Raw genomic sequence first — 25,508 nt, forward strand, 5'->3', positions numbered from 1 at the left:
ACTTGTGGTAAAATATGGCGCCTCACATTTTTTGTGCGCAGGCATGCTTTATGCATACGGCCCCAGGTCCTTTTAAAGTTGAATAATGATTTTTCAATGGTAAATGCAGAGAAATGAGACACTTTGTGAGATAAAAAAAAAAAGAGTTTTAATATTCATAACAAGTATAAAGCAATATCTTCAGCAGCATTACAGTGTATTAAAGGCACAGGAACAGTTCTAGATCAACTGGGACATGTTTAATTAGAGGCAGTCCTAATGTTTGGCGAACTGCCTTTTGTGTTCCGCCCCCTCAATGAAGTTGCTGATGGGTGGGGAGGGGGATGGGGGATTTGACTTTCAGATGCTCTGTGTGGTGGCTCATGTTGCCCATATCAGAAACCACCACTGATTGTGTTACTGTGTTTAAAAAAATACATTTAAAATATATGCTTTCCTGCTGATGTAATGGATGCAATAATACATAATAGTGAGATTTTTCATTCTTTACATGAAATTAAAGACATAGTCTGAGAAATTATAGAGTAATTGCTGCAGAGTCTTTGATAATGAAGGACAAAGTGCAGAAGTTAATATGAGGAAGCAGTTGCATCGAGCTCACAACCTGCTCGTTATCTCGTCCAGGAACTAAGGACCAACTGTCCTGCTGGAATAAAAGCAGCAGAACGGTGGGTTTGAGTCTCAGTGTCCCAGTGGACGGTCATCATACGTGCTGTACCGCTTGATGTGGATTCTGCGGACGCGCTCGCGTAGCTCTGTCCCTCCGGGCCCCTCCTCTTCCTCGCTTAGAGAACCACAGTTATTGTAGCTTCGCCGGGTGGCCTCCAGCAGGGAGTTGTCTGGCAGTGGCAAGGTCTCATAAAGTAACGTATTCAGAGTCTCCTCATAGATGCGAGCTTCAGGGAACTCCACCTTTCACAGACAATGTAGAACTTATTCAACCCCCCATACAACTTTAATTGTACATTTTTACAACCGTTTACCCAGCGTGATTTAAGATAGACCAAGGAAGCTCCCAACCTGGATGCTTTTGTCCCAAATCTTAATCAATAACTGACAGCAATAAGATAACATCCAACTTGTTCTGTCAGTATTTACACTGTCACACTTGACCCAAAATGACAAGACAGCTGATGTAGTTTTTCTTGACACTGAGTGATACACTGGACTTTCTGCCTGGCAGCCTGGTTATCTCAATTAGAAAAGCCCCTGTATAACTCTAGCTTTTGTTTCCATCTCGACACATACAGCTCAGGTCTTTAATAACCTTATGTGTTGCTCCTGCAGAATACCGCAGTTATCTGACATGATAAAAGCTTATGTTAATTACTTTCTTGTGATAGGACCCGTTTATACTTCCGAATAGGGATGTGTGATATGGCATAAAATTTACATCACAATATCTATTGAGATGGGTGGAGATAATATGTATCACAATATGTTTTTGGTATAAAACTTAAAATGAAACCAAAAAAAAAAAAAAAAATCACAAACTAAATGAGTCTAATGTAAGTGCTAAAACGTTTTTTACGTTAAGTACATGGATAGTTTTTGTAGATGTTATTTATATGTAATGTTTGTAGCTGTTTTGTTTTATGCTGCTGCTTATCATTGGCAGGTATCCCTTAAAAAACAACATTGCTGTCTTCTAATAAAATATTATATTTTCAACATATAACATGATTAGAGCGTGAACTCTTTAGACCCCCAAATCCAGCTATCCCTAACATTCACCTTGGTCTGCTTCTTCTCTGTGGCGTAGACGATGGAGGTGCAGCAGACCTCCGCCAGCTTGCGACCCTGACCATAGAAGGACCAGCAGCAGATCTCGTCTCCGATCACGTCTTTAAAGAAGAGGACACGGCTGTTGAAGCTCAGGGACAGCCTATCAAACAGCTCGATGTTCTTCAGGAGGTTATCGTCTGAGTTGCTAAGGAGACAGAAGCAAGTCCATATAAATGGTGAGTTTATATACTTTGTGATCCAAGACCAGTTCGTATGCATGTATGTAATAATCAGTCCAGTATACTGGCTGTTCTAGAAGAACTGATCTATGTCAGAAAGTGTTCTCACCTGGTATAGGAGTACTTGTTGTTGCTTCTGTTGTACAACAGCTTCACTACAGGCTAACAGAGGCAGGGAAAGCCATGGATTATTATTTCTGCTTCAATTTCTCAATCTCTCAACTACAAGTTCATCTTAAACCAGCGTCATCTGAATGTACATACTTAAGAGTTTTATAATCAAGTAAACATGACTAACTGGAAACGATAAAGAATGTAAATAAATATATACCGGTACATATAAATATTATTTTTATAATATACAGTTTTACTTTTTTCGCTTTCAATATAGATATCTAAGGTTAATATAGCTCAATACCAATCAGATATCGGAAAAACTGCTGATGTGACTTAAAATGTTTCTTTTTTTAAAAATACAGACAATATGTACTGACTTACAAATTTATTTGATAATTCTCCACCACTCCAGCACATTTTAATACAATAGCTTCACAAGCTTAGTCAAACATAGAAAAACAGCACTTTAATTTATTCGGTCAGAGCAATAAGGAGTAGAACAGTGAATGTAAAATAAATAAACCATGATGTCACTCAGACCACAAAGCCTGGGATTAGACTGAGTAGATGTGTCCTTTTGGATCAGGAACATTGTCACAGATATCCGATCTAGAGTATTTTTCAAAATTGGGAACAATACAGATATAATCAGATCAGTTAATCTCTAATTATTTTGGACCATTTACTGGTTTAAGACACAATAACATTTCCTTCAAATGTTAATAACTTGATTTTAATCAGAAAAAGCTGTTCGTGGCCAAGTGTTTACCTTTGAGGATGACTGGACGAGCTGCTCCTCTTCTTTACAGGAAGTAATCACAGGTATAACACACATAGGTTGCTCTTTACTGCCCTGTCAAACAGAAACAGATAATTTCTGTTTTATTGGAAACAGATTGATTGATGAGCCACAGCTCATTCTCACCAGTCCAGGATCATAACAACATGTACATACTGCTAAGGATAGTAACTACCAGTAAAACTGTAATTTTCTTCTGCAGAAGCCTTTCTTTTTCGTTCTTCATGCATGCTCAAAATCACCTGAAGCCTACAAATAAAATCCTAAATCACTGTGGTTAGTTTACATGCATCCACCTGAAGGCCTTTGGTCAAGCTGACTGCTATTTGGAACTGTTCATAACGTCACAGTTATTAATAAAATTTATTTGAGGTGCACTGAGATGCGAACTTTCATCATTTTAAAGATGATCAAGATAATCGTCAAGACCCGATTATACTGATCAGTCCCTCCAGTATTTCACAATTCCACAATTGTAAAAATTAACGCATAACAACAGATTCTTGCTTTTTTTTCCACTAAAGCTTAACTGTGAGTTTATTGCAAATATTTCACACAAGTAAATGTCCAAAAACATTGGGTTTATGGGAGTTAGTTAATCCCATTGGCATCTATGAACAGCTGACTCACCATTTAGTGGTAACATTATTTCTTACCCAAGGGTTGCAATATCGGAATTTTTTAATCTTTGACCAGATGTTTTAAAACTGTGATGGAAGAATTTGAAGACCAACCGTCATTTTGACAAGAGATGCACAAATCTGATATTAATATCCATGTTGGTACTACGGGTGCACCAATTTATCGGACGTCCAATTTTCTTAATTTTGGGAGGTCGGTCATTGGCCAATTTTAACTTATAAAACTGATCTTATCCACTGATGTTATCAACTTCGGCAAAGGTCTAAAAATCAGCCACTGTGCTTTTGTTTTCTCCTGTCAGAGGTTTGACTGACAAATCGGCCAACAAGGTCATGTCGACACATTTACAGTTAACAATAGTCACCCCATTGTTGCCAGTTCAGTAACTTTCTTGATATATTGAGCAACATTTCAGACAAAAAATGGTATCGGCCAAAATTGAAATCGGTAAGTCAGGCTTTTTAAAAGATCAGTAGTCGGTAATCGGACAGAAAAGTACAATCGGTGCAGCCCTAATTGGTACAATATTGAAAAAAATTCTTGACGGTGTATCAGTGACAATGTTCCCTATATACAAGGGCCGATCTATTCTATCTAATTCTGTGCTTTGTGCTCTGAGTAAATGTAACTGATGGTAGCACACCACCTTGGCAAAATAAAAGTGCCATACCTTTAGAATTACATTGTTTTGTTGTTGAAATCTTCTAAAAATACATATTTCTAACTAGATACGTCAAGTACCATCTGTCAAGTAATGATGTCACGTTACGAGCGATTCTGGCACATAAGTAGAATTTAGCTTCTATGCACCACAACTCTGGAACAACTCTTGAAAATTGGAAAACGGCTCAAATACACTAAGCTCCTTTGAACCAAGGTAAAAAGCCCAGCTGTTTAGAGTTGCTTTTGAGACATAATAAATGGAACACTAACCAACATAGTTGATGTGTATTGATGATTTTGATGATGACACTCAACAAAATGTAATGTTTGCTACTGGTTTCTCAATTGCAAACTCTATGTTGTTTTTATTTTTATGTTTTATGATGTAAAGTACTTTGAACTGCCTTCTTGCTGAAATGTGATATGCAAATAAACTTGATTGATTTACGGATTTTTTTATTGAATGACTGCGAACGACATGACAATAGTCTCAATTAATGAGAGCTGTTTGTTTTGTGCTTGCAAGTCATACTGGTGACTTGCTCTGCACGCACACCAGCTATTGTTATTTTTATTTAACTTAAAATCATTTAATATGGAATAAATGCAATAGATAAATTGGTAAAAATTAGTGAATAATTTTTGTATATTGTGGTGTTGTTAGAATAATTATGTATTGTTATCATTCTTACATTAGTTGGTTTACTAGTTTGTTTTTCATTCATAGGTTTAGTATTCACACCCCAGAAAGGAAGAGTCTGTTAAACTGTGTGAAAAACAAAACTTGCTTTTTCCCTAGACCTTGAAGCTGCAGCTGCTCTCTAATCTAGGGATACTCCTTAAAGGGCCTGTGTGTTAGTTCCTGTGTTATCTTTCTCTATCTTCTTTGAGTTATTACCTTTACATTCCATTCCTGCTCTGTAATAAAAAGACTTGTTCTGATGCAGAGAGTCAGAACGCATTGGACAAGCACCTTGGACAAGTGGTTTGCTATGTTTTCTCCTTCTGCAGGAGCTTGGTTGAAAACTCATAAACATTGTCTGTGGTTCTCTTTTAGTTTAGAAAATACCTATCATCTTGGTGCCGTGACCAGGATCTCAACATACCCGTTTGCTGACAAACGAAGAACGACACGCTGAAAACCGTGCACGGCCAGAGTCAACAGGACTTGTAAACAAAGTCCCGGGAAGTAACTTCTTCGCTGGGCCAGCGCCTAGGTCCGACTTTGTCTGTCAAAGGCGGATTGAAGAGATCCAACCGGACAAGACGAACCGACAGAAACGTGAGTTGATAAGCGCTTTTAATTTAGGGTTGAAGTCCCTTATAAGGAGGGTTGGAGTCCCATCCGTAATTGGGTTCAAGTCCCAATTTGGTTAAGAAATAACATCAAATAAAAGAGAAGAGCGGGTTTGAGTCCCCTCCTTTTTGAGCCGGCAGAGGATGTTTGAATTTGTGTGTGTCCCGTCCTGGATGTGATTAAAATTTTTGTAGGAATGCGAATGTGAAGTGTGACTGGTGCTGAATTCTCTGAAAGTACAACTTATTGTCCTTCAGTGGACAATAGGTGCTCACATGGGGCACTTTCCACGACGAAGCACAAAATAACAGATCATATTGAACAAAATCGCAGAGTACTAAAATAAAGAACATCAAGCAAGCAGGAAATGTGTGTGTGTGAGTGTGTGTATGGATGGTGTTTCATTCTATGAGAGAGAAACTTTCTGTCATTGGAATTAGAATCCAAAGTGAAGAACCGGGTCAAAATTAGTTTGACCTAGAAGCTTCCTTCTTCAGGGCACAATTAAGCGCTCACTGGGAGCACTTTCTTTGAAGAAAAAGCACAAAATACCTATTAAGCTTAATCGCAGAGTACTAAAATTATGGGAAGATAGTGAATGGTTTTTTAGCATTTCTACACCTTCAAATAAAGAAAGCCAGTGGAGAGACGTCTCACTGAGACAAAGAAAATAAAATTAAATAAAAAAAGGGGGTTCCGGAACCGCAAAAAGTTTGCAGCGTTTGTATTTATAACCTAAATATATATGTAGGAATGATTGTTTTGCATGCTCAAAATGGAGTTATGACTTTCCTAAAGAGGGAAGTTTAAGTGTAAATGAATTTTATACAGGTGCAAAAACATCTTGACGAGAAATTAAATGAAATAATAAAAAAAAAGGAAAACATTTCTTCTCAGAGAACAATGTTTTATAATGTATAGATTACTGGGTAGAATAATTACAAAAGGTTAAAACACCAACTTGGTGCTATGATCCTTTGGCTGTATGTCTGGAGGGGTCAGCGATCAGAGTTTGGTACCGACCTGGACTTTATCCAGCCTCATATCTCACTTAAATTCCAAAATGAGAGGAGGGCTGCTCGCTGGTTCACAGCTTCAGCATTAAGGATCAACAAACCTAAAGTAATTCACTGGTCTCTGATAAGATGTTCACTCAGACTAAGTTAATTAAATTAACTTACATTCTACATTTTAAAAATCTAACATGGCAAAGAATATAAAGAGACTACGGGTTTAACATGTTTCATGTTTATATGTGTTCTAAATGATTTAGAATTATAAAATATAAACAATGTTGGGTAATAAGTGGCTAAAACTATAAAATCAAAAGAGAGAAAAGATATACATGAGATATTTAGAAATAAAAAACACAAAAAGAAAGATAAACCCTCATTGACTCCTATTTGCTTCTTTCCTTTTCCTCTGTCTGAGCCTCGCTGCGGTGCGTCTGACCTCAACTCGAAGCTGTCCTGCAATGGATCAGATGAAGTCCCTCCCTCATCACCAGCTTCTGACAGCGATCAAGAAGACAAAGAAGAGTTCCACCACCTCCAGACACTAAAGTATCTGCTGATCCTAATTCCCTGACACCTGGGAACTGCCATTCAGCAAACTCCTGCATGGTGTCCTGCTGGACATTGGACTGAAACTACATTCCTGTGTTTGGATGCAACTGAACTCTTACAACCTCCGCTGATCTACTTCCTGACATCAGCGTGGAGAAGGAAAAGATAATGTGCTTCAGAGACGAAGACAACAAACTGAACTATTTGATGCTTGTTTCATTTGTGAACTGTTTGGACATTGACAGAGGGACAGTCTGGACAACTCAAGATCCAACACCAGAGCCAGTTGGACTGACAGGAAACTGCAGAGCGAGTTAAAGGGGGGAGGGAGGATTGCACCCCAGCGACGCCAGAACCAGGAGGAGGAGGGAGAAGTGAGACAGAAAGGAGACATCATAAGATAAGTGTATCACACATACTGTTGTTATACACTGTTATTGCAATGAAGACTTGCTTGCTTACTAACCCTTTTCACATATTATCTAGCCAGAAAAGAAAGTCTTAGAGGCTTTTATGTTCAATATTAGAAAAATTCTCTCAGTTTGTCCCTGTTAACTCTGAGTCCTGTACAGCAGGACCACTGCTAAGGATCCTCTTAGGGTCCACGAGCCATAGGTTGGGAAACCTAAAGGGAAAACTGAAATTACTAAAAGGTCAGCAAAGACTTAACAAAAACTTATGCCACTAAATTACACCAACTAAAAATCATCAAAGAGTCTAAGCCAAGAATGATTTGCAAAAGTTTTTTTTTCTTTCCTTTTTAAAGAAGTATCCTGGTAATACATGCTAGTTTGGAATTAAATTAAATATCTTTAAGCATTGAAAATAACTGATACTGAAGTGTTAATATACCATAAAGTATTTATTGGATTTAAATTGAACAGTTAATTTGCATGGGTGAAGTGTTGTAGAATCCAGCAACTTCCTGTTGCTGGATTCTACCACATGTCTGAGATAGCTCTTTTAAAATGTGCACGATACCTAAAACAGGATCCTGACAACTAAAGATAATTATTAACACATTAAAAATGTTAACAAATATTGAAAATTTCTTGAAGCTTCAGTAAATTTTATAATAATTTGAGCAAAGAAACAATGAAAGCAGACTGAAAATTTGTGACTGACTGAAAATCAGATCAATATTTATCTTTCTGTTTTTGTTGCTTTTGTTGATGGAAATGAGTGACTATGAGAACAAACAAACTGTACTCAAGAACTGAGTAACTGATCAAATGATTAATTATTTAGGAATAATAATAGTCAGCTGTTTTAAAATGCAAGGTTAAAAGAACTTTGATTTGAAGTAATTGGTTACTCCAAACTGATGCTTGTGAATAAAAGTAATATTTTCTAGACTAAAGTTTAAAACTTTTAGTCTAGGTTTGATGATTGATGATTATTAAATTTATAAAGAAATATTGAATTAAAGGATTTGAGATTTTGGTTTAATTTCAGGATGGTCATTTTTGTTTAAAAGGAGTAAAAAACAATGTTCTGCAGAAGAGCCAACTCTGAGTTGTGCCATCTGTCAGGAGTAAAACAGAAGTGATCCACCTTGATGAATTTAACATCCACATGTAAAATCTCTAACTAAATGCCTCTTTGCTAACAGCTTTCCTAAAAGCAATAAAACTGCCAGCTAAAACTAGCAGTTTGTAAGTGTGCTGCGCACATCACAGGAAAGGATGAGGTTCTATAATAAATAAAAAGGGTTAGCTGATCAAATGTTAGATAAAAAAAGCAGCAATAAGATAACTTAGAACTGAAAACTTTCTAAAATAAGATGAAAAAGAACAAATAATAGATACATTGTTCTAGCTGACATGCAAGATAATGCTCCAAAAGCAGAAAAACAAATGTGGATAACTAGAGGGGCAAAACTGAATGATAACATTTTTCAGGTTAATAACAAACCTGTTCTACCAAAATCCCTATTTAAAGCAGCAGCAATATTGACACACGGATCATGTCATGTGTCAACACGGGGGATGATTACTATACTACAACATCATTTTACTATGTATGGATTAAATTCCTACTTAAAATTTTTTTTGCACTGCATGACCAGTCTGTGTTAAAAACAATCCTCAAGGAAACATGAGACCAAAAAGAGGAAGTTTCCCAAAACCTTCTTATCCATTCCAGACAATGCATATGGATTTTATTGAACTTACACAAAGTGGGCCATATAAATATTGTTTGGTAATGATTGATGCATTTTCTAAATGGGTTGAAATAGTTCCTGCAAAAACATGCAGATGCTTTGACAGTAGCTAAAGCTATATGTAAAACTATTATTCCAACACATGGCATACTACAAACTATTTATAGTGATAATGGGCCACATTTTGTAAACAAGGTGATACAAAATATGGCTACTCATTTAGGAATGACATTAAAAAAATCATTGTTCGTACCGACCACAAAGTGCCGGCCTCATTGAAAGAGCCAATGGAACTGTAAAAAGTAGATTAAGAAAATGTATGGAAACAACTAACAGGCTGTGGCCAGAATGTTTAGATTTGGTACAGTTGTACATGAGAATTACAACCACACAGGAAGGACTAACACCATTTGAAATAATTCATGGAAGACCATATAGATTACCGATGTTTTCTGCAGATTTACAGAAAGCAGATGAGGAGCAAACATTGGCAGATTAGATGATTAGGTCTCTAAGACAGAAAGAGATGTCAAATGCAAATTTACTGCCCTCCGACTCTGCTCTCCCACAGGAAACCCCTCCCATCAAGCCAGGAGACTGGGTGTATATCAAAGTCATTAAAAGAAAGAGCTGGGCCAGTCCATGGTGGGAGGGACCATTCCAAGTGCTGATCACCACACCAACTGCTGTAAAGATTGCTGAAAGACCCAGATGGATACATCTCAGTCACTGTTAGGTACAGAGAGTGTTAGACTTCTAGAATTGAGTGAGAGGAAGCCGGACTACAAAGGGAATTTACAAATTTAGAGGTAAATTGTCTCAAAGTCCGTGAAGCAATCAACAGATTCTCACTCTTTTAGCCTAGAATTTTTGACATCTCTGTATTCTGAGCAGCAATGGGGTCTCCACATGCCAGGTGGATCCTCTACTGTGTTGTGACTGCAGCATGTCAACTGTTTTGCAGAGGGAGTGGTCTCACTCTCAACAGGATAAGGGGAGAAGCAGACACATCCTCCCTCCAGACTCATCCACATGACTACTGCACCAACTTGTGATGGCAACTGATGAACAGGACTGCATATGAGAGAAATGAGACCAACTGCTATGTGTGTGCACAGCTACCCTACTCCACACACAACTTTGGTCTGAGACCTGGAAACATAACCAAAAAACAACTTTGTTTGTGACACCATGCCCCTGCTACAGATGAACCTCCGACTACCAGAAGTAATCACTTTGGTTAGTTTTAAGCCAGGAGCCCTTGGTGTCTGTGTGTATAACATGTGTAACAAAATCTATACCTTCTCTGACAAGAAGGCAGACTTTTCCAACTGTGACGCCTTCCACGCGACAAACCACGCCAGCATTGGCTGTTCCAAAAGATGGAAGTCTGACCATAGTTATACCAGAGTTAACCTTCTCAAGGTGAGGAAATTCGATATCGACAGCAAGACCAGAGGACGTCAAAACTTCACTTTCTGCAGCACCATCGTTCCAGGGAACAGAGGAACCAGGACAATGGCAGACTGGTACTTTCTGCATACTTTTGCTTCTCTTCCCAGGAACTGGGGAGAACTGTGCGCCTTGGTTCCTCTCTCCAGCCCAGTGACCTTCCTGCAAAAGGCTCAGGACGCTCACAGCCATGGACACTACCGCACTAGAAGAGACGTCATGCCGAAAGTCCAAAGATGGGGAGGCCTTACTACAAGCTCTGGAGTTCCTTGGAAATTCAAGATCTGGGGTGGCGGAGAAAAGTTCATGCAGAGCCTATTCCCATGGGTGGGAGTAGCTGAAGTTCGCGATTACGTTGAGATCAACAGGTACGCCTTGCTGCGCCTCATCAACAACACATACCAGCTAGCTAACGGCACCACAAAAGAGCTGACTGCGTTGAGAAACATGGTTCTGCAAAACCGTGTTGTGTTAGACTTTCTCACAGCCTCTCAAGGATGTGTCTGCAAGATTATAGGATCAGCATGCTGCACATTCATCCCTGATGAAACAGGAACTGGAGGAACTATTCATGATGCCCTGCATGAATTGGAAGAGCTTAAAGACTATGTGAACAGTGCAACTCAGGGGTCACAACCCTTTGACTTTGTTTCTTGGCTCACCTCTGGACCATGGTGGTAGCTTTTGTTAAAGATTGGAACACCCATCTTGACTGTACTGATCCTATTCTGTCTTTTTACAACCTGCATCATTCCATGCCTTTGTAGCATGATGCTAAAGACATTTAACACTGCTCTGATCAGCTATCAGACAGTTAGGGTAACCTCTGACACAGATGAGGACTACATATTGCTCCAGAAGACTGAAGATGAACTGAAAACAGGAACATATGACGATGTTCTGTAATTAATAAACAGATTAAATCATTTGCTTAATGACTCCTACACTGAAAATGTGAAAACAAGTGGTGTTAGTGATGAAAAATATGCATTTGGTTTCTTTTTTTTTTGTTTTCTTTACTGTTTTTCTTATACATTATATTCCTTTATATATTAATGTAGTATGTATTTGTATTCTAAAAAAAAAGTGTATTAAATTTCTTTTCTTTTTCTTATATTTTGCATAATCTTTATGTAACAATGATAAAAAGGAGGGAAATGTTAGAATAATTATGTATTGTTATCATTCTTACATTTGTTGGTTTACTAGTTTGTTTTTCATTCATAGGTTTAATATTCACACCCCAGAAAGGAAGAGTGTGAAACTGTGTGAAAGACAAAACTTGCTTTTTCCCAAGACCTTGAAGCTGCAGCTGCTCTCTAATCTAGGGATACTCCTTAAAGGGCCTGTGTGTTAGTTCCTGTGTTATCTTTCTCTATCTTCTTTGAGTTATTACCTTTACATTCCATTCCTGCTCTGTAATAAAAAGACTTGTTCTGATGCAGAGAGTCAGAACGCATGGTGAACAACTTGGACAAGTGGTTTGCTATGGTTTCTTCTTCTGCAGAAGCTTGGTTGAAAACTCATAAACATTGTCTGTGGTTCTCTTTTTATGTAGGTTTAGAAAATACCTATCAGGTGTAGAAGAGGATTTTTGTTTCTATATTTTGCAACATTCGAACAAATATTAAGTCTCCTTTCATTTATTATTTATCATAACATTCCTAATTGCACTTTCTGAATCAGGTTTATAGCAGTTTATTTTTGCATGTTTGACAAAAGTAGTCAACCTTTTGTTAACTAACTTCAGTTTCTTTATTATTTCTTTTACATAAGCTGTTCTACTCCTAATTACACTGCCTGAACAAATTAAAGTTGTGTTGTTTTTCCATGTTTGTCCAAGCTTGTGAAGCTATTGGTGTACTTAAATGTGCTGTAGTGGTGTAGAGTTATAAAATACATTTCTAATTCAATTGTAAATTTGACCAATTCCCATTCTGACGTGCTGCAGAACTATGGGTGGCCGTGAGTCTGATGCAGCTGAGCCACTGCTGCAGAAAGATCCCATATGCTGCAGGTTTACAGATGCAATGGGTCTTTTGCAACTTTTCTGACAAATTTCAAACTTGTCTTTGCTTAGACTTTATGAAAAAAAATGTCAGCTTTAGTTCATAGTTCCCATTGTTTCATCATAGTTCCATATTTTGTCCAGTTAGTAGATGTGTTTCCATTACAAACATGTGCAACACATTGTTAATATTCTGCAATTAAAATCACACATGAATGAGTTTGTTCAGGCGATAAGCCATTAAAATCATGCGGTGCCATCATCCTCCAACCACTTCCTGTCTTTTCTGCCAGTAGTAACATCCAGCTGTTTGATGCAAAAAGAGTGTTTCCATTGGAGTTTAGTGAAATACACTCAGCTTGATATAGCCCACAAACAGTGGTGGGAAGTAACAAAGTATAAGTACTTTGTTACTGTACTTAAGTATAATTTTTATGTATCTGTACTTTACGTAAGTAGATTTAATCGTGGATACTTTCTACGTTTACTCCACTACATTTTACAGTAAAAATGTTTTACAGTTTGCACTTTCTACTTCACTACATTTCTATGTCTAACTTTATCTTTTTAGGGACGGCATGAGACCTCTGTGAATTGTAGCACAGAGATGGAAACAAAGTAGAGCAAAGAGTTTGAAATGATGATGATAATAATATTGGTTAAAGTTATTTCAGCTCTACGTATTTAATATCTACCGGTAGGTGTTTTATGGGAATGTGGATCTTTCAGATCAATTTGAGAAGCAGTTTTGATCATACTTCACATTTTATTGTGTCATGAAGTGTGGAGTGCTGGTCTTGGTCTTGACTTGGTCTCGGGTTAAGTGGTCTTGTCTACAGCACTGTTGTGTGGCTGTCCTAAAGCCTCTTCATTGGATGCATGTCCTCCCCCACCCATCTTCTTTCCATCACCTTCCTGTTGGATTTCTTTCAAAATAAGTGCCACTAATGGCAAAAAGTAAAGTTCATGCTATGTTAGGAATGGATAGGTACACTTAATGATATTGTATTAACAATTAGGTAATGCGTTCAGCAAGTACTTTTACTTTTAATACTTAGGTACTTTTAAAAGCCAGTACTTTTTTACTTTTACTCAAGTAAAAATGTTTGTGTTATTTTTACTTTTACTAGAGTACATTTTTGCCGGTGTTTTTGTACTTTTACTTAAGTACAGTGTTTGAGTACTTTCTCTACCACTGCCCAAAAACCACATCATACCAGCACAAAAACTTTTTAATCGAAAATGCGAGTTGTTTTTTTTTTTCAAATTGGTGTTTATTTTTGTAATTCCAATGTGTATAATTATATGGTCAATAGAAATGTAAATACTGACTACTTGTTCTTTAACAATGTGTTTGATTGATTTGCTGACAGTAGGTCAAATTGAGCAGCTTTAGCTAAAGAAGACAGACAGTCAAAGATCATGAAAAATCTGAACTGACCTGCAGAGTATTTTGACAGAGCTCTACAAGGCCCTGGATCAGATAGTACTTTGCCTCAGCCAGCAGCTCCTGGACAGCCTGACGACCTTTGGGTAAGGTGACAGTACCGTCACGCAGATAATTCAGGATACTGTTGAAGTGTTTTCCGCTCCGGTCGATCAGGACCCAACCTGAACAAAAACAACAGACTGCTAATAAAACGGTTTCTCAATGTGCTGTGGGAGGTCAACCATCCGGTCTCTAACCTTCCTTATCAGTGAAGACTTCTGTCTTTCCACCAAACATGGCTCCCAGCAGGGAGTTCTGGCTGGTGAGCACCTGCAGCGGGGTGAAAAAGAGTATCCCTCCAACATTGAGTCGAACATACGTGTTCCCCAGAGTCACTGCTCCCCGGTAACCACAAGTTTTGGTCTTGGGATAAAACACAAGGGGATGTGGAGAGGTGGGATCATCCTGGCTAAGATTCTGTGGTGAGCAGCGCTCCCCGGACATGTTCCTCTGGAGGTAGATGACCACCTTGCAGACGGAGGTTCGTAGGTCCCCCGCCGTGGTGACAGCTATTGACGAGGCTGCCTCAACCTCTCAATTGCTTCAGACCATTCCTAAAAAAAAAATTTTTTTAAAAATAAGAGCACAGTGATGATGGAAATCCCAACTTATTGATAATACTGAGTTGTGTTTCATACAGAAATGTATGTTTCTGCTGCAGGCAGGAAGCATGTCCAGTCTCATTTATTCCATCAAAGTGTTAGAAGTGTCCGTCAATTCTAATGTCTCCCTCTGGGTAAGCTTTGACAAAAAAGAATTTCATCCACGTTAAAATTAAATTTTCATAGGTTAGCACTTACTTTCAAATGAAATTCACAGATCCAGCATGAACTGATGTTCATTGACCTTTGATGACCGCTAGAAACATTTTTATTAATATCTTCAAAATGATAGCTGCACAAATAGAAATCTTTGCTGCACAAACATAGTCAATTTGATTGACACCAAATTTATTTATTTTTTGCAAATGTGAGCAGGGCCAGAGGAGTGGTTGACCTCTGATGAGCCCTAGAGAACAATTTTCTTGATATCTTTAAAATGATAGCAGGACAAACAAATACTTGCTGCACAAACCAGCACAAGTTGATTGACACCTATTTTGTTCGATTTTATAAAAGTGTGTGTGTGGGGGAGGCTGGTTGACCTTTTGACCTTTAAACTTTTATAAATATCTTAAAAGCCAAAGCAGCACAAACCAAAATTTTGCTGCCCACACCAGCACAGACATAGTTGAGTTAATTGACACCCATTTTGTCTGATTTGAAAAAGGTGGGGGGGCTGGTTGACCTTTAGTGACCTATTGAAACATTTCTTTATATCTTTAAGATGATAGCAGCACAAACAAAAATTTTTGCTGCACAAACGTTTGACACCAATTTTATCTGATTTAAAGAAGGCGGGGGGGGCAACTTCACTCAGGTTGTCTTCAGCTATTTTATTGCACTTAAATACTCATTCTCTCTTCTATATAATCGCCTGCATACTTTGCTTATGTTGGATTTTTATGCGCTTATTCATGCATCAATATTATTTCATTTTGTTACCAATATTATTATATTTTACATTTTTGTCTACATTTCCTTTTCCAAATCTCTATGGGGGAGGACTGTAGGTGCTGTTCAATATTTATCCTGGGGCATTGACAGTTTTTGAGTGTCCTGTTTGTTTCTGCAATCATACTGTTTAGACACAGTATTGTGAGGTTGTACTTAGATTATATGGTGACTTCTTTTGGGATGTTTCTTTCCTGCCAGTTGGGGGCAAGATATGGGAGGGTATGCGCTATTTGTTAAAGTGTTTTGACGAACAGCGTTTAGTGTTATCGCTAAGCCTGTTGCAATAAGCAATTAATCAATTAATTGCATATTAAATTAAAATGAGCTCTATAATTTCCATTCTGATTAATGTATTTAAGGGCAATGTTAGACAAAGTAATCCATTTTATTCATGGTTTTGGTTGCAAGCGTTTTCTGTTTTGTTTTATTTGTTTTTATTTGTGTTTAATTTTGGAAATTTAAAATAGCTTCCAGTTCCAGTGTTAAGTTCTTTACAAAATTAATGTTTATTGGTATTTGAGAGGGCGAACTTGCATAGATATCCCATTATCAAGATATCACTTGGAAACAGTCTCAAAAGCAGCAATATTACCATTTATCACAGTGGTTACTGGAACAACTTATCATCCAGCAAAACGAGCCCAGGTATTAACCACCTCCACTTGTCGCCTACACTCACTGTGCCTGCACCATTATCTGTGGAGAGGTGGGGAGCAGGGTCAATGAGACTGCCTGCCCTCTCCAAGAAGATTACGACATATAGTAACTGTAGTAAGGGTGCACCTATTACCGATCTTTAAAAAGTCTGATCTGCCAGTTTCGACTTCTTGCTGATACCAATTTTCTTTTGTTTGAAATGTTGCTAAATGTAGCAAGAACATTGCTAAGTTGATAACACTGGGGGGTCACTACTGTTAACTGCAAATGCGCAGACATGGTCAGTGTTAAGGATTAACTGGTGATGGTAGCTAAATTAACTTGTGGTGGCAGCTGGGAGAGACAGATGTTTCTGTGGGAGTAGATTTTTACGACTCTTTACTAAACCAGGAAATAAATATTGCAATAAGCTTAAAGAACTACAAATCTCTGCAAAATACTACTTGATTGCATAAGACAATCATTAAAATCTCAAGAATAACTAATTAGATTTTTGTTGGTCTAATATTGTATATTACCGTTTAAATCCAGGTGTCAAGCTCCAGTCCTGGAGGCCCACTGCCCTGAAACTTTTAGATGTGCCTCTGCTGCACCACATCTGAATAGAACAATTAGGTCATTAGCAAGGCTCTGGAGAACTGATCTACACAAGAAGGAGGTAATTAAGCTATTTCATTCCAGTGTTTTCTACCTGTGGCACATCTAAAAACTGCAGGACACCGGCCCATGAGGACTGAGGACACCCCTGGTTTAAATAATCTGCAAAACCAAAGCTTGTAAATTACGCAAAACTCTTGCTGACTTTATGTGTTGTTTCAGAGGTTGAACCTCGTCAAAGGAAGATCGAAATAGATCTCAAGACGTCATAAAAAGATCTCAAAGCAAAGATTAATCCCTCAAACCTGACATAAATGTTTAAGAGTCATGGGGTAAAAATAAAATGCTTAAAAAGATTGACTGGCTATGCTATTTTTCATTCCTCCCTCATATTGTATTACATTTCAATTAGCTATTCACTGACGCAAAAGTGAAAAATCTTTTTTAAACACCGTTTTTGTGACTTGTTAGTTTATTTTCTAGCCCATTTACAAAAGACATGGCTACCACAGATCTATGTGACAGTGTCATTCTTCCTTATTGTTGATATACATTTTTTCTCGTAATTTCATGAAACGTCTTTTCATCAAGTGACCCTAATACTCAAACATAAGAGACAAAGCTGAAAAAACAATTCTCATATACTTTTACATCAGAAATGGGTTAAAATCTTCACTCATACTGAGTCTCTGAAAACGTCCCCAGTTAATCTGAGTCTGCTTCTGAAAGCTCTAGGTGTTGGTTAAATGAGAATCAATGACAGGTCAGAACATCAAACTTCTATCTGGGGATTTAGTGTGGTGGGTAAAACAGCATGCTTGTCACTCGGAACTCAGCAAACGCTGATACGAGTTCAGTTAGCATTTTCGTCTAACTCACTTTTTGGACAAGTTTATTTTATTGTCTAAAAAAATAATATTCACTTACTGTAAATGTTTTGGAGGCAATATTGTTTGCCTGGCAAATTCTAACTGTAAGAATATTCTCAAATTACCAAGTTGCACATCTCTGCGTCTGCAGCCCAGAGATAACAGTTAGTTTGAAGGTGCTATTGGTGCATTTATTGATAAGTTTGCAGAACATGTCAATAAATGCATTCCATAAGACAACCATTATGAAATGCATAATGGCTGTCTTCTGGAACCATAAGACAACCATTATGAAATGCATAATGGCTGTCTTCTGGAACCATAAGACAACCATTATGGAATGCATAATGGCTGTCTTCTAGAACCATAAGACAACCATTATGGAATGCATAATGGCTGTCTTCTGGAACCATAAGACAACCATTATGGAATGCATAATGGCTGTCTTCTGGAACCATAAGACAACCATTATGGAATGCATAATGGCTGTCTTCTGGAACCATAAGACAACCATTATGGAATGCATAATGGCTGTCTTCTGGAACCATAAGACAACCATTATGGAATGCATAATGGCTGTCTTCTGGAACCATAAGACAACCATTATGGAATGCATAATGGCTGTCTTCTGGAACCATAAGACAACCATTATGGAATGCATAATGGCCCTGGAACCATAAGACAACCATTATGGAATGCATAATGGCTGTCTTCTGGAACCATAAGACAACCATTATGGAATGCATAATGGCTGTCTTCTGGAACCATAAGACAACCATTATGAAATGCATAATGGCTGTCTTCTGGAACCATAAGACAACCATTATGTTGTTTTATGACAAATAACAAACATGTTATTTGTCTTTCAAATAACATGCTGAAGATATGTTATTGCACCACAAGCAACACTACCAGGTATGTAATTTTTATTTTCTTAAGTATGCTGACACCAACCTCCTTTGTAGCGACACTTACTGTGAATACAGTGTCGCTACAAAAGGCAAAAACATACACTAGGATACAAGTGTTATTAAAAAGCGGATCTCATTACAGGTACTTGGGAGCCAATTCTAAGGGTTTTTTCTGATCAGTGCTGTTACAAAAAGCAGAAACTGCCCACTTCGGTTTACAGTACAGCTATTCATGAGTTGAAATTAATTTATTCTGGTCGATTTGAATGTGAATGGGATTGTGCTCATTAATCTGGAGAGTCAGGTGCCACGATTTGAGCTCGGCCCTGCTGTTGATCTGGTTCTGCTCAAATGCGGTGTTTTCGAAGGGCATTGGATGCTGCTCTGTAGACAATTGCTTTGAAATATGATTTTCACGTGTGTAACATTAAACATATACGCATCGAATGGGATTTATACGAATGTTTTGCGAACGGTTTCGTTACACAGGCAGCATTGGTCAATAGGCATGGACGCCACTGACTATTTAGAAACATCTGCGGTACATAGGTTTCAACCAGTTAATTTAGCCACCAGTTAATCCACAACACTGGAACTGACATGAGTTTGTCTAAAAGTGCTGTCAGTTGTGTCACTGAGCTGAATTCAATGGAACTAAATGTTTTCCCCCCTATCCGTCCATACGTCTCTCGGCGTTTTGCTAACTTTAGCTTCTTATGTTGACGGCTAGCTAAACTGCAATTGCACCAAAACATGCATCCCCGCAAAAGGAATAAAAAAAATGTAAAAAAATCACGAAAATGTTGGTACTGAGCACACATCCCGAAAAGACAGAAGCTACAATAAGACTGACCAGGGTTCTGTTGTGTTCCGCATATACTTTTTATGAACAAAAGTTAAGAAATCACTCGAATAATTTCTTAAAGGAAAACGTGGCTAGTCGCCAGCCCGTTCAGTAGCGAATCCCTGCTTACCTGAAACACACAGTCTTCTGGTACTTCCGTACACTTTGGGTTATTTTGTACGGTTTTCAGGTTTTAAAATGTCAAAATTCTGTAGATGTAATGCCTTCGACTTCTTCTTCTTTTTTATGGCGGTTGGCAAGCAACTTTTAGATGTGCATTACCGCCATCTACTGGAATGGAGTGTGGCTCGGGACGCTAACTATATACACCCCCCTCAAAACAAAACAAAAAAAAAACGTATATCTTTTCTATCAATTTTGTTTTCTTAAGGTAATTAATTAAATAACTTATATCTTCAGAAGTAGAAATTTTTCCCAAAATATCTTGTAAATTTAACTGTAATTTATTTTCTTGTAACCGAAACTAATTTCCTTCTCTCAACAGAATATTTGGTACAAAACAACAAAGCATGTTTTACCGTCTCTTCTTGACCACAAAAATCACAACTTCCAGTTCGATGTTTTCCTATTTTAAATAAATTACTGTTTAACCTTGTATGTCCAAAACGCAACCTAGATATAACTGTTTCCTCTTTTCTATTTTGTCCCGTTCTCCTCATTTCACCAACTTTTCTTTGAATACTGTACAGCCATCTACCAGTTCTATCTTCCTCCCACTGTCTCTGCCATCTTTCCTTAACCTTTTGTTTAATAATAGATTTGATTTCTTCTTTACTAAATGGAACTAATATATCAATATCACTATATTTTGAAGCTTGTTTTGCATATTTATCAGCCAACTCATTCCCTCTTATTCCTATATGTGACGGTATCCATGTAAATATAACTAATAAACCCATTGCTTTGATTCTATAAGTTATTAACTGAATTTCTAACAAAAGATCCAGTCTACTAATAGTGTGATTATTTTTGAATGAATATAATGAAGAACTTGAATCAGAGCATACTATGCTTCTTAATGGACGAACTTCCTCAATCCATCCTAAAGCTAAAATAATTCCCATCATCTCTCCGGTATAAACTGATACTCCATCAGTAATTCTTTTACATTTTTTAACTCTGAATTCTGGAACAATGAAAGATACCCCATTACTGCTATTTGAGTTTTTAGACGCATCTGTAAAAACTTGGACATATCCATAGTACTTATTATCTAAATATGATTGAACCAAATATGGATCTGAAATGTTTTCTCCTTTCCTTTTCTCCAACAAAGTCAAATCAACAACATTATTATGAAATAGAGACGGATAAACTGAATGCCTTCGACTTCTTCTGTTGTAATTTTTTATGGCGGCTAGAACGCAGCGTATAGGTACTTTACTGCCACCTACTGGACTGAAGTTTTGGGATCCTATGAAATAGAAAGAACAAATATAAACGTATCGTTTTTAAGTATGCAATTGTTAAACTGCCCATCGTTTCTAAGACATAAAATACTTAAGGTGACCTGAGTATTATTCTCTTAGGCTGTTTCTATGTTGTAACCGGTTTTTTCTGTGGGCGTGGCTTTTTAGGACCCCTTTACCGAACCAGGAAGGAAACAATGCGAAAAGCTTAAAAAACTACAAATCTTTGCAAAAATACTATCCGAATCCGTAAAACATCGGGAATAACTAATTAGAAACACTTTTATTGGTCTAACATGGTGTGTTGCCTTCCCCCCTTTCTTTTTCTGTTTTTAAATTAATCTGCAAAATCACCTAAACAGGTAAATTACACAGAACTTGTCCTGATTTCTGTGTCGCTTCAGAGGTTGAAACTCGTCAAAGGAAAATCGAAAGATGCCGTAAACAGATCTCAAAGCAAAGATTAATCCCTGAAAGCCAACATAAATGTTGAAGAGCCGTGGGATTAAAAATAAAATGTTTAAAAAGATCGACTGGCTATGTTGTTTTTCACATCTCCCTCATATTGTATGATATTTCAATTAGATATCCACTGAAACTATAGCAACATCTTTTTAAACACTGTTTTTATAACATGCTTTAATTTATTTATAATTATAGAGTTGAGAATTGAGTTCCTAGTTCACTTACAGAAGACATAGCTACCGCAGATCTATGTGAAAGTGTCATTTCGTCTTTAATGTTGAAACTTGTTCTCGTAATTTAACTAAAAATCTTCATTCTTTTTCATCAAGTGATTCTTAACACTCAACTATAAGATACAACGCTGAAAAAAACAATTATTTTACATACTTTTACGTGAGAAACGGATTAAAAATTTCACTCAAACTGAGACTCTGAAAGTCTCACCAGTTAATCCAGGTCTACCTCTTAAAGCGCGACGTGTGCGTTATATCAAAATCAATAACAGGTTGGATCGTTGGACTTCTGTTAGCTGATTTAGCTTAGTGGATACAGCAGCGTTCTCGGATCTCAGCTACCGCTACGAGTTCAGTCAGAGATTTCGTTTGGTTCACTTTTTGATTAAAAAAAAAAATCGTCTAAAAAAAATAAAATTCGCTTGCTGGCATCGTTTTGGAGGTAATATCGTTTAACAGGTCTACCAGGCAAACTTTTAACAGTAAGGATATTGTGAAATTACTAAATTGCAAAGCTTTGCGTCTGCAGCCCAGTTAAGCTGCAAATGAAATAATGTGGCTTCTATTAAATGAGCAAAAAATTAGTTTGCATGATATCAGAACTGTTTACATTTATTGACAATGCTGGGTGATGGTAAAAATTCTTACAGTTTAGTATAGTCTCCTCTTGAAGTGTGGTATATTTTAGTGATATTTCAATATATTCTTGAATATTCCTTCACATACAAAGAATAATTACTGTTTTGAAGAGATCATAGACATAGAGAAAGAGACATTTTCTAATCTGTTTATTTACGTTTGTTGCGTTTTGATCAGGAAACGACACAGCCATCTAATTTTTTACAAACATCTGCTTTGAGGACCCCGTTTGACTGTCAGATCTCAATGCGGCTCGTTTTGTTTTTTCGTCACCAGCCTGCAAACTGGTTCCCAGTAGAGAACACACAGACTAATACTGTAGATTTGGCTCATAATCTGTTGGTATCTGACAGTAATGTAGGAACGTAAATTATTATAATTTTGGCGCGTCAATTTGGATATCACCAATAACTATAACATTGGCTGTTAACTTTATATAATTTACTTGAGATTTTATTGCAGTATAACTTATGGATATCCCTCTCTACTTTGGACACGTAAACACTACAAGCAGCACCAATTGGTTTATTCCTTTCATCACCAACAATAAATCATGTAAGTTTGGTAGCATTCGGTCTTTATTTTTTTTTATTTAATCACAGTTGTTGGTAAGTTAATTTTTTCCCATTTTATGGAGGGGGAGCGGATTATTTCAGGCAGCTGAAATATTCATTCTCTCTTCTCCTCCTCCCATAACTTTGGGGAATAAAGAGCAACTGTTTCCAAATTCTCAAAAATTGTTATGTGTGATAGCATGTAGTAGCCTACACTAGAAATTTCCTTAATCCAGTAATCTATCATATTTTACATTAGAACAGGATTTACCAGAAAGTCTACACTCTCATCTTTTCAGGAAGTCTTAATTTTTGTGCCTTGCCATCAGCCAGCTCAACTACCATCCTCTTATATCAGCAATGAAAAATTATAAATACACACTACGTGTTGGAAAATTGTGTTTGGTGCCTGACCTTTATTTCTGTCAAGCTGAAGTGACAAAAGTTGAAGAAAGACCGATTCTTTTGGCGTTTAAAACAACACAAAACAGCGTAAAAAGACCTCGTTTATTTAATTACTTTACAATTTTGTAAACATCAGCTGCCGATTAAACTAAATGTTACAACCTTGACATGGGTATCTGAGTTTTTTAACCGAGAAATCGATCAGAAGCGCCGTGAAAATGATCGCATCCGCCTCTCTGGCTGCAATGCGCGCTCCCGACGCAGGGGGAACAGAATTTCGCACAAGACCTCTTGTGCCTCTTATGCTCAAATGCGAAGCGCACTGAATGCTGCCCTGTAGAAACTTGTTTTGAAACATAATTTTCATGTGCAGCATTAAACATATCTGCTTCAAATGGGATTTATAGTCAAGTTTTGAAGACCGTTTTGTCACACAAGTAGCATTTTTCAACAGGCATCAACACAGCCGCCTACAATTTAGAAACATCTGCGGTGCGTGTAGCGTCCCGGTTGAATAGGATGGTCTCTTAAACTGATGGTTCACAGTCTTTTATTGAATAGTCTTTTATTGTGAACACACCGTAAGAGCTACAAAATATACAAATAAAATAACATTAGTACTCAAACAGTGTTGTTCTGACCTTAACATATACATCTTTTACCTTCTGTGCTAAAATTATGTTTTACAATAGATGTATTTATTAAAATCCAAAATCCCTGTCATGAAATAAAATGCAACGTATTTCAATTGTTGACGGTTGACCACAGAAAATCAGCACCATCTAGTGGCAAAATACAACCGTCACACCCAATAGAGAAATACACGTTCCGCAGGAAAAATAAACATACACGACAACACACTCACCTTGTTCCCTCATCAACCAAGCGCCAACCAACCGATTGTCACCCTGAACCACACCCCAACCATCTCCCCTTCACTCCGACTCGTCCATGTCAACTTTCTCTGCCCCAACGGCCGCGCTACTTCTACCGTTTTGCGTCAGTCACCTTACCGTTCCAAGCCCTTTCAAAATAAAAGCATCGACTATCATGTCAACAAATACATGACATGAGGAAACACAAAATATTAGAAAAGTCATTTACAGTGCGCATAGGTTTCAACCAGTTAATTTAGCCACCAGTTAATCTATAGCACCGGCTTATAACGACCTGTTTTGGTTGTTTCCAGGAACAGCAGGATGTTTCCCAAAAAATTGTGGAAATTCTGTGGAAATAGACACTGTGCTTTAATAATGTTCAATTATTCATACATTCTACGTTCCCTGCTCATGTTCTTGACTTCTGCTTTGCAAAATAAGAGTTTTCTGTTTTGTGTTGGCTCTCAGTGGTCATTTAGCTAACTATTCAATATCTTTATTGTGTACTGACATGTCCATGAATCCAAATAAATTAATATTGCAATTATATGTTATAATATGTGCTATATTATGATTATGATAATGATCACCATCATTATCATAGTCATAATAATAATAATAATAAACCATTTACTGTGTAGCTGAAACAGTATGTGAAACATATTGTGTCTGGAGGAATTTGGTGCTTTGGAGAACAGTGAAAGCTCAATAAACTAATAAATAAACTAATAAAATGAATAAAATTAATTAACTGAACCAACAAGTGTTGATGGTGTAAAGGAACAACTTTTATGAAAATCTCCACCAAAATAATCAAGAATAATTTATTATGGCCCAGCTGTGTTTGGTTTGGAAGCTAGACTCCTAGAAATGGGGTGGTAACACAGCTGCCAGAATGTGACTATCTGTATTTCAGAACAGCAGCCTAATTAATTATCTTTATCGTCGTTAACTTTGTGAAGTAACAGGAAGTACCTTTACTTCTGCCCATTTCACCGAGAAGGGTCTCGCTAGCTGCAGCCATAATGAAAAGGGGTGGGACTTTAGTGTTATTGTTGGGATTGGTTGAATTGGAGAGGGAGGAGTGGAGCTGTCACGGCGGAGAATTGAACACAACAAACAAAGAAGGCGGTAGGAGCTGATTTGGTGGATCACATAAGCTGTACATTGACTGTAGTAGCATGGCTTCTACATCAGGAGGAAATAGTGGAAATGAAATGGAGTGGATGATAGCGAGGTCAGCAAAAATGAAAAGAGCAATCAGAAAGAGACATGAAAGGGCAAGAAGTTGGTCGGATGAAAGTGAGCCA

At 37.4% G+C, this 25,508-nt stretch overlaps 2 protein-coding genes across 5 annotated transcripts; one reads left to right on the forward strand and one right to left on the reverse strand.

The window, feature by feature from the left end:
* Positions 1 to 131: 131 nt before the first annotated feature.
* tnfaip1 (tumor necrosis factor, alpha-induced protein 1 (endothelial)) lies at positions 132 to 24,381 on the reverse strand. Of its 4 annotated transcripts, none has more exons than XM_044118456.1 (8): positions 24,186 to 24,381; positions 14,799 to 14,901; positions 14,358 to 14,714; positions 14,113 to 14,282; positions 2,851 to 2,934; positions 2,074 to 2,126; positions 1,735 to 1,930; positions 132 to 912 (listed from the first exon to the last, which is right to left on the reverse strand). In XM_044118456.1, the coding sequence occupies exons 3-8, from the start codon at positions 14,602 to 14,604 to the stop codon at positions 682 to 684; spliced, it is 981 nt and encodes a 326-aa protein (XP_043974391.1). In that variant the 5' UTR covers positions 14,605 to 14,714; positions 14,799 to 14,901; positions 24,186 to 24,381; the 3' UTR covers positions 132 to 681. The 4 variants fall into 4 exon arrangements, with proteins under 4 accessions (XP_043974391.1, XP_043974393.1, XP_043974390.1 ...); XM_044118458.1 differs by lacking the exon at positions 24,186 to 24,381 and adding an exon at positions 19,725 to 19,887; XM_044118455.1 differs by lacking the exon at positions 14,799 to 14,901.
* LOC122832080 lies at positions 4,963 to 12,492 on the forward strand. Its single transcript, XM_044118459.1, has 2 exons — positions 4,963 to 10,020; positions 10,106 to 12,492. Exon 2 carries the CDS (start codon positions 10,403 to 10,405, stop codon positions 11,342 to 11,344), a length of 942 nt encoding a protein of 313 aa, XP_043974394.1. The 5' UTR covers positions 4,963 to 10,020; positions 10,106 to 10,402; the 3' UTR covers positions 11,345 to 12,492.
* Positions 24,382 to 25,508: the final 1,127 nt, after the last annotated feature.

The sequence above is a fragment of the Gambusia affinis genome, linkage group LG06 (genome assembly GCF_019740435.1).
Source record: "Gambusia affinis linkage group LG06, SWU_Gaff_1.0, whole genome shotgun sequence".
Lineage (NCBI taxonomy): Eukaryota > Metazoa > Chordata > Actinopteri > Cyprinodontiformes > Poeciliidae > Gambusia > Gambusia affinis.